We start from the raw sequence: 8,675 nt of genomic DNA on the forward strand, positions 1-8,675 counted from the left end.
TACTGAATTGAGAATCAGTTCTTGCACTCTTAAAAATAAAGATTCTAAACTGCCATTGAAGAACCATTTTGGGTTCCCTAAAGAACCTTTGAGTGAATGGTTCTTAAAAGAACCACTATGTATTTTGGTATGAAAAACATTTCATAATCAAAGAACCGTTTTCATTCAAAAACTGGAACTAAGTTATTTTCATAAAGTTTGGTTCCTTTAACAGTTCTGAAATGCTATTACATGAAGGCTCACAAAACAGCTCATGACGTATCTGAATATTAAAAAAAAAAAATCCCTCACTGAATTAGTAGTTAGTTACTTACTCAAGCCATTACTTTAATTATGCCTAGATTTCCCAAAGGGCCCAAATTCGCCCATTGGCCTCTGACCATCATGGCCTCCTAACAATCCCCATATCAGCTGATTGGCTTCATCACTCTGTCTCCTCTCCACCAATAAGCTGGTGTGTGGTGGGCGTTCTGACGCACTACACTGTAAAGCCATAGTGCTGCAGGAATGAGTCCTAAAACCCAGAAACCAATTAGCTTTTTTTTAATTCTACTTCAATCATCTTAGTCAATGTCAATGGGTTTTTGGTTAAAGGCCTGAAATATGGTCTATGGTTAACAAACTCAAGATATTTTCACATTGTGGCTAAATGAGACTACAGAGGTTGTCGGGGACATTTAACTTCATCACGCCAAAGAAATAAACTCGTCTATTGACTAGTCTGCTTTTACAGCCTTGGTGTGTTTATACTCTCTCTCACTCTTGCACACAATTATAACTCAAACTTTCCAACTTTTAGATTTTAAATGAAGTGTTTTCGGAAGCTTAGTGATATTGAAATCATGGTCATAGTTTAGTTTGTTTATCTACCTTATTCTTAATCGAGAAAGTAAGCCTATGGGCGAGACTTCGGGTTCATTAGCCGCTATAGGGAAATAACAAGAAGAATACCGTATTGACCCGAATATAAGACAATGTTTTTTTTCTTGGAAATACATCTGAAAAAACGCGGTCATCTTATATTCGGGGTCTAGACTTTGACATGTCAGTAATACACCCACAACAATAGGTGGCGCCAAAAATGCATAAAACGAGTGAGCCATGAAATATGTAATGTAGTGCGTGTTGTAAAGATCGCGAGTGAAAACAAAAGAAAAAGAAAAGCTAACAGCGGCACGAGTCGTGACGGTCATGTTAGTCTGATGGGAACAAACTTGCTCTGTAAGTGATTTAAAAACATAACACAGTACCCAGATTTGAAGACTACAATAAGATTTCACTTCTACTGTTAATAAAATTTTGGTAGGCTACTATGAGATGGATAGCCTAAATGTTATATCATTCAGATGGGCTACCTGTTATTTCAGTGGTATATCGAAAAGTGTATATTTTTCAATGTCATTGTTGGTACATTTTACCAGTATGTACCATACTTTCAAAACAAAAATTAAAATAGGAAAAATATGCAATCTGAAAATAATTTAAGAAAAAATGTTTTGAAAGTGTGAAATGTTTGAATGTATGAAATGTATGAATGTATGAAATGTTTTACAAAAAAAAAAAAAAAAAGATTTGGTTTTCAAAAAGCCTTTTTCCAAAAGGTACATCTGGAAAAAGGGGGGTCGTCTTATAATCAGGGCCGTCTTATATTTGGGACAATACGGTAACAACGTGCAGTAAACAGTAAAACTGTTTGCACTACAAACCAATGTGTTCATAATTAAGATAATACGTTAAAATAATATGGCAAGGCACACCAATTTGCAGTATCAAGCAGCACATCGAGCTGTTTTGTACAGCTAAAAATAGCTGGAAGCGAATGAACTAAGCTAGACCCACAAAATTTACAAATGGCTGCGCCAATTTTTACAGGAAGAGTAAAGTGGATAGCCTGATTTGTTGATTTTCATACTTGGCTCATGTGTTATAGACACTTACACAATATATGGATGTTTGTGTCCAGGTGATGTGAAGGTTTTCAGCAGAAATCTCGCAGACGTGAAGAGCCGTCTCTAACTCGGCATGACAAGAAGATTCCCATTCCAGAGATGCAGATTCCCAGTGTTTGTCCTCGAACCCAAAGACTCTGGAACAGGACCACACAGTTCATCCAATGGCTATTACTACTGCGTCTGTCTGTACTATGCAACTGTACATTTGATCAACATGTAGATTGTACGTGAGGTGTATCTGCCCATTGTTTTAATACTCGGATGATTATTTGGGGTTATGGGGGCCATTTATCGTGTAACCTGTATGCTTTTATTTCTATGTTCACCAAGGAACCACACGCAGCTCACATCAGTTGCTGTTCAAATCAGCACGTTGTCTTTCTACAGACGTGGTTATTAGTTTAGTCGGAAAACGTCATAAACATCAGTGGATATGAAGACGAATCGGTCTTGTAATGCTAAACTGTTAACGCATGTTTCCCCCAGCATTGTTCTGTTCAAGTTTTCGCCTGTTTTGACAGTGTTTGCCGTGAACTTTCCCTTTAAAGCATTGTTTCGACAGTTTGTGCCGCTGGCAGCAGCGCATCCGAACCCTCACTGCATTTCTAGAGCGCACGCACAGATGATGTACTACACAATGTTCGATTGCGTCAAAAACACCCTTTTGTGCCTATAAAGCATCCATTCCAGGAGAGACGAGTAGCTGAGAGATGCTGCATTTCTCAAAGTCATGTAGAGAGATTATATTATAAAAAGACAAATGTAGGAAATGTGGATTTTTAGGACGTTTGGCCCAAGATGATTTATCTTTGTGTAGTATAGTTTTCTAAATAAATGTTTAAAAAAAATAAAATTAGAGAAAGCCATGATTGCCTTGCTACCTCAGACATTATCAATCATTCATTGGTGTGACTGTCAATTGATTTCACGCTTCGTTTCCAAAAACAAATTAAGGAAATCACCCCAACGGTCGTTCCATAAAGTTGCACTTGCTACGCGAGTAACTACTTTGTGCTTTTCCCTTGATTTCCCAGCAGCCCTTTGATTTTTCTACATGGTGTATTTGTGGTGTGCTACCTTCAGTGAAGTGTTAGATTTTAACATTACTGTAACACCTGTGAAACATTGTTCTGAAGTTGATTCTGACCTAGTGAAGTCATCGTCACCGATGCTGTGCTGTTCTGACCCGAGACAGATCGATAAGACCCAACACTACATGTAATGAGGTTCCATATGTTTTATTCAAAATAAAGTTTTTATAATGAGTGCTTTCTGTGAGCCAATGTTTTAATCGCTTTGTCTTATTACACTAAGGGTAAAAAGTTATAATGGAATAGCCTAGTTCACCCAAATATTAAAGCTTTTCCATGTTGTTCCAAATTAGGGCTGTGCAATTTTGCTTTTCCGATTTTGGGGCTTCTTTCTTTTTTTCAATTTGATCATTTAATTCAAATCATGTTTTATTGCATTTTATTGTGTTCATTATCTGTGTGTATATATATGTATATGTGTATGTATGTATGTATGTATGTATGTGTATATATATATATATATATATATATATATAATTTTTTACCTAATCAAAATAACCCAACTGCAGTTTGATTGAGATTAATTGGAATGCACAATGAAAAAACATGATTTTTGAAAATTGTTAAAAACAATTTGTTTTTGCAAATTACCTCTTCATATCGCTAGTGCTATTCACACAGAACATGCTTTTTGTGTTGACAAAGATGTTACGCAGGCAGCGGAATGGGGGGAAAAATGCAAGGAGACATGAATCTGGAGCGCCATGTTTTTAGAAAGCCATTCATGCAACAGACACAAACGCGTCCAAGCGCATGTTTACAGGAAAAACTATGGAAAAGCAGTGCAGTGGAATGAGAAACCTGTAAAGCACTACTATATATTTCATGTTTACATACTAAAAGCTGCAGTTATTTTCTTTTTTACGACACACATCCTATAGTTAATAATAGTCTACTGGTGTTATACTTTATCATTTTGAATTTGACTCTTGGGACCTTTTTTTGCATTTTTCTTAAAATATTTCTGAACATAGGCCTATATGTTTAAGACAAGTTTGTATAAATATGTGGCTTCATATTTAATGCATCTTTTCTGCAAAGACATTTAACAAGTGAGTTTTCCATTTACACCATGTTGACAACGTCATGATATGTGGTGAACTTGGAATAGAACTCTCTTTAACTAGATGGTTAATAAAGAACTTGAATCATGTTGTTGACTAATTAAAAAAAAATAATAATTGAAATCAAGAATCGGTCAAGCATTCTGAAAAGAATTGAGATTTTATTTTTTGCCATATCGCCCAGTCCTATTCCAAACCATTTCTTCCTTTCTTTGGAAAACACAAGAAGATATTGGTTAGATTGTTCATGTTGCTCTTTTTAATACAGTCAAGCTCCAAAAATGAAATACTTGTATGATATATTCCAAGATCCTTAAATGAAGTTGAGCACACTATAAAACAATTTAGAGAAATTATGTTTGCAATATGAGAACTGCAATTTAAAACACAACAGTGAATTTAAATAAATGAATAAATAAATAAAGGAGTAAATTGTTGGAACCAAAAATAGTCATTTCAAAGTTTTTTTTGGTCAACATGAAATCAAAATGTAACCCTTTTAACTCCAACTTCAAATAAAATGTTTTATACTAAAAACAGTTTATGCTTATCAAAGTATATTTCCACATATCAGGTAAAAGTGTTTTATGTCAAGAATATTAGCCATGAATTATTAAATGAAGCATTTTTTTTCTTAAAATGGCTGCTGCAGGGTAAATGTCAGTGGCTCTACTAATAGTACCAGTGTGCTTTGCCTCCAAAGGCAGGAAATACTATTAGACTGGTGAATTGAAAAGCTGGAGGGCAGGGGTGTCAGGGCCAAATTTGTTTCTAAAAGTCAGAGTGAACACTTGCAAACACAAGCCCACCATTCAAAGAAAATTATTTTATTTTTCTTCTTACAAATGTAGGGGGGGAAACAAGACAAACAATCTTCCACAGGCTCAAAGGAGCAGTATTTCATATTCCACTATAACCTTTTTTGCAATGTGAATGTAGAAAGTGGCACAGTTTACCCATCTTGACTAGATTTATATTAGTCTGAGGGGCTGCTGTAGCGCCTCATATTAACCTGCTCTATCACAAGCTTCAGCCTTCCTCAGATGAGCCTCAGCTGAACGAAACCGCAAGATTTTTACGATGCTTCATTTTCCTTCATGGCACAATTCTCCAGTGAGTGATTTTATTGGGGAAAAAATAAAAATCTAATATCAATATATTGTTGCAGTGTTTCTCTTCTGGGGTCTGCTTACTGAATTCAACATTAATGCAAAATTGATAATATTTACTTTTACAAATTCCTGGTCTTACTATGCAAGATTCATCAGTGCATGTTATTCCTAAAAATATATAAAAAAAAAAAAATGTAATAACTTGCCTAAGAAAAAATGTTCCGTTCCTGCTGTCACAAATGCCTTTTTTTAACCACTTTCCTCCAAACACCTGATCCTCAGAATATTCTCACTAACTGATGTCACTTCAGGCCAGAAATATGTTAGTGGGTGGATCTGAATGAAGCAGGGTTGGCAAAGTGTGCAGTGTATGAAATCTGTCTGTCAAATTGCCAACAGAAAAGCTGAGCTAACATGAATAGCAATGTTATTAACTAACATTAACGAAGATCAATAAATATGGTAACAAATGTATTGCTCATTGTTAATGCAACGTTAACTAAAGGAAGTTTATTGTAAAGCATTACCTGAATGATGATCACATGATCAAGTGTCTCTGTCAGTTCACGTTCAAAGGGGAGTAAACATCAAGGGCTGTAGAAATGTGTGCGGCTGCAAATACTCAGTTTGTTGTATCAGTATCTAGCACAACATTTTTGTGTTTCCTTCCACAAAGGACACACTTAAGCAGCACCTAAGCTAATACAGTATGGTGCTTTAAACACGCTTGTCTCATGACGTTTCCAATCTATAAGTCTATCCATTTGGAAAATCACCAACTTCTCACTGGGTGGGCCAGCTTTGCGACATGGCATGTTATCCTGCTGGAAGTAGCCCTCACTAGATACTGGTTAGATTGTTAACGTTGCATTAACTAACATTAACATCACTAGTATCCTCCACATCATTACACCACCAGCAGCAGCCTGAAAGATTGATTTAAGACAGGACGGGTCCATGCTTTCATGTTGTTTACACCAAATTCTGACCTGAATGTCATCTGACATCTGAATGTCGCAGCAGAATTCGAGACTCGTCAACCATTTTCCAATCTTCTGTTGTCCAATTTAGGTAAGCATGTGTGAACTGTAGCCTCAGTTAACTCTTAACCCGATGTGCTCTTCTGCTGCTGTAGGTTTAACATGTTGTGCGTTCTGCATTTTTGCTAATCACAAAAATTAAGCAGGGGCATCGAGCCTTTTTACTGGAATGCCGAGCCTCAGTACTGATGAGAAGTGACAATGTACTGACTGTGAATAAACATCACAAGAAGGTTCGGTGCTATCTAGACCCCTGCATTATCATCCATGCTTTCAAATAAAATAAATAGTATACATTGTTTGTTTTTGTGATTTATGATTTGATTCAAACATCACCAGCTACTAAAAAACCTTTGCTTTACAGTTACAGTACACAGATGGACATCTTCATTGTGGAAGAAAGATCTGGGGTGGTTTTTTCTTCTGTCTTTACTCCTGAAATGAATTCATCTCTGAGGGTGTGTTTGAATTATACTGTAAGCAGGGAGTAGGAGAGGAAATGAGCTTAAACTAAGAGAGAACGAGAGAGAGAGAGAGAGAGAGAGGGAGGAGGAAACTAATTAGTGGCAAAGCCTGTTTCCTCCGCTCCTCTGTACGGTCCAGAAGTTCCCGGAAGAATTAGAGACATTACTCTGGTGTTACTCTTCAGTAAATCACGCCTGTCCCTCTGTACAGGGTTTGATGTTATCATTAGTTGTTAGAAACGGGAAGCAGATTCATCTTGGTCATCTTGGGCGCTGTCAGAAAGCGGCCGTCTGACCTCAGCAGTGCTGCTGCCCATCTATTAGTCTCACTGCTGGGCGACTTTACAGCTTCATTTTTCTTCTGACATTATAAGCAACTTTCAGAGCCTGGAGTTTGTTGGCATGCTTATTTAGACAATATTTCTCAGTGTTGCATGCTGTTACATCGTCGTTATGCACCTAAAACATTAAAATGACTTCTGTGATAAATGTTGCCGTAAACCGCTTAAAGGAACGATTTAGTCAGAAATAATTGTCATCTACTCAACCTCATGTTGTTCCAAAAAAGTAAATAATGAATAAAGACAAAGCAGAATTGCAGAAGTGTTCTTGAATGAATCAAGGCTTTTGAACAAATCAGATGGGTGAAAGATGCAATGACTCACTGATCGAGTTGCTTAATTCAGTCCTGAATGACTCATCCTGCATTCCAATGCACATAGTATCCATCCTAAATAGTAAGTGAGATTAGAAAAAGCCCCAAAGCAAAAATCAAATGTTTGTTATCATCAAGCTTTTTCAACATCAAGCTTCTTTTTCTTCTTTTTTTGGCGAATTTGCCACCTCTTATGTGTCCAGGTACTTTTTAAACACCAGGGGCCTCATTTATATAATGTTGCGCAGAAACCATCAAATCTATGAATCGCAAATGATCTTGAACTTGCGCGCAACTGAATGGTTTCAGCTCTCTGCCTTGTAAACAACTCCTAATTAATGTCATTAACATAAAATATCACCAATCATCATAATTTAGAACAAAAAAAAACCTGCAATACTCCGTCAATAAAAAGTGCGTACATCTGCTCAGACCCTGACGTGACACTAAACACTTTTCCACGTCAAAGACCGTCTTTATAAATATGAGCACTGGCGTGGATTTAAGCGTACGCACACTCTAAGATCAGATCTGTGCGTACGCACGCTTTATAAATGAGGCCCCAGAAATGCGTTCGACATGGACGTGCAAGCGGTTGCAAGTAATAATAATAATACCTGCTTGTAAAAGCTAACAAACATATCCTGTATCTGAGGGTAAATCACGAAACATTGAGAATGTACCAGCATTATATTTTTACACAAATTATATTTTTCCAACGTCGAACGATTGGCCACTAATTGGAACCAGCTGATAACCACTTTCCTTGATTCAATGTCTCTCAACTTGATGCTCACATAAACCGTTCACAGGTTGATGCAAAGCTGCATCATTTTAGTTAAATAAAATAAAATTAAAAGTTTAGAATCAAATCTAAAATGAAATCTATGCATATAGTGAATACAAATTAAATTCAAAATCAAGATTCCAACCACTACATAGTATGTTGAGAAGTGTATGCAAAACGTCCCTGGATATTCTGCTATATTTTTTAAGTGTGGATCCATGCACATTGGTTAATCTTGCCCACAACCTACTTTGGAGGATTCAGTAAAAAAAAAAAAAAAACTACAAACATTGAGACCAACAGTTATTAGAGACACCCTGTGAAAGGGGTTTGAGTTATTGATATTCATGTAATGTTATCTGTGTTATATTTAATCTGAAACAACATTGTGAACTTTTATAAAGATATAAACAGCACGACAGCAAAACAACATAGAAAAAAATAGTTTTAGTAGTGTAAATTTAATTAAAATGTTGAGTGTGTATGTGTATACAATGACAGAATGCATGT

The 8,675-nt window shown here is 36.3% G+C and overlaps 1 protein-coding gene across 7 annotated transcripts in view; it reads left to right on the top strand.

Moving 5' to 3' along the window:
• LOC131531755 (utrophin-like) overlaps nt 1–3,218 on the top strand; it is a 248,003-nt gene extending 244,785 nt beyond the window's left edge. For all 7 annotated transcript variants that reach the window (XM_058762784.1, XM_058762788.1, XM_058762786.1 and 4 more), the window contains one exon: nt 1,964–3,218. In XM_058762784.1, coding sequence (XP_058618767.1) covers nt 1,964–1,972 — 9 coding nt within the window. In that variant the 3' untranslated portion in view covers nt 1,973–3,218. The remainder of the gene's footprint in view (nt 1–1,963) is intronic.
• The last annotated feature ends 5,457 nt before the right edge of the window (nt 3,219–8,675 follow it).

Source organism: Onychostoma macrolepis, chromosome 23 (genome assembly GCF_012432095.1).
Source record: "Onychostoma macrolepis isolate SWU-2019 chromosome 23, ASM1243209v1, whole genome shotgun sequence".
Lineage (NCBI taxonomy): Eukaryota > Metazoa > Chordata > Actinopteri > Cypriniformes > Cyprinidae > Onychostoma > Onychostoma macrolepis.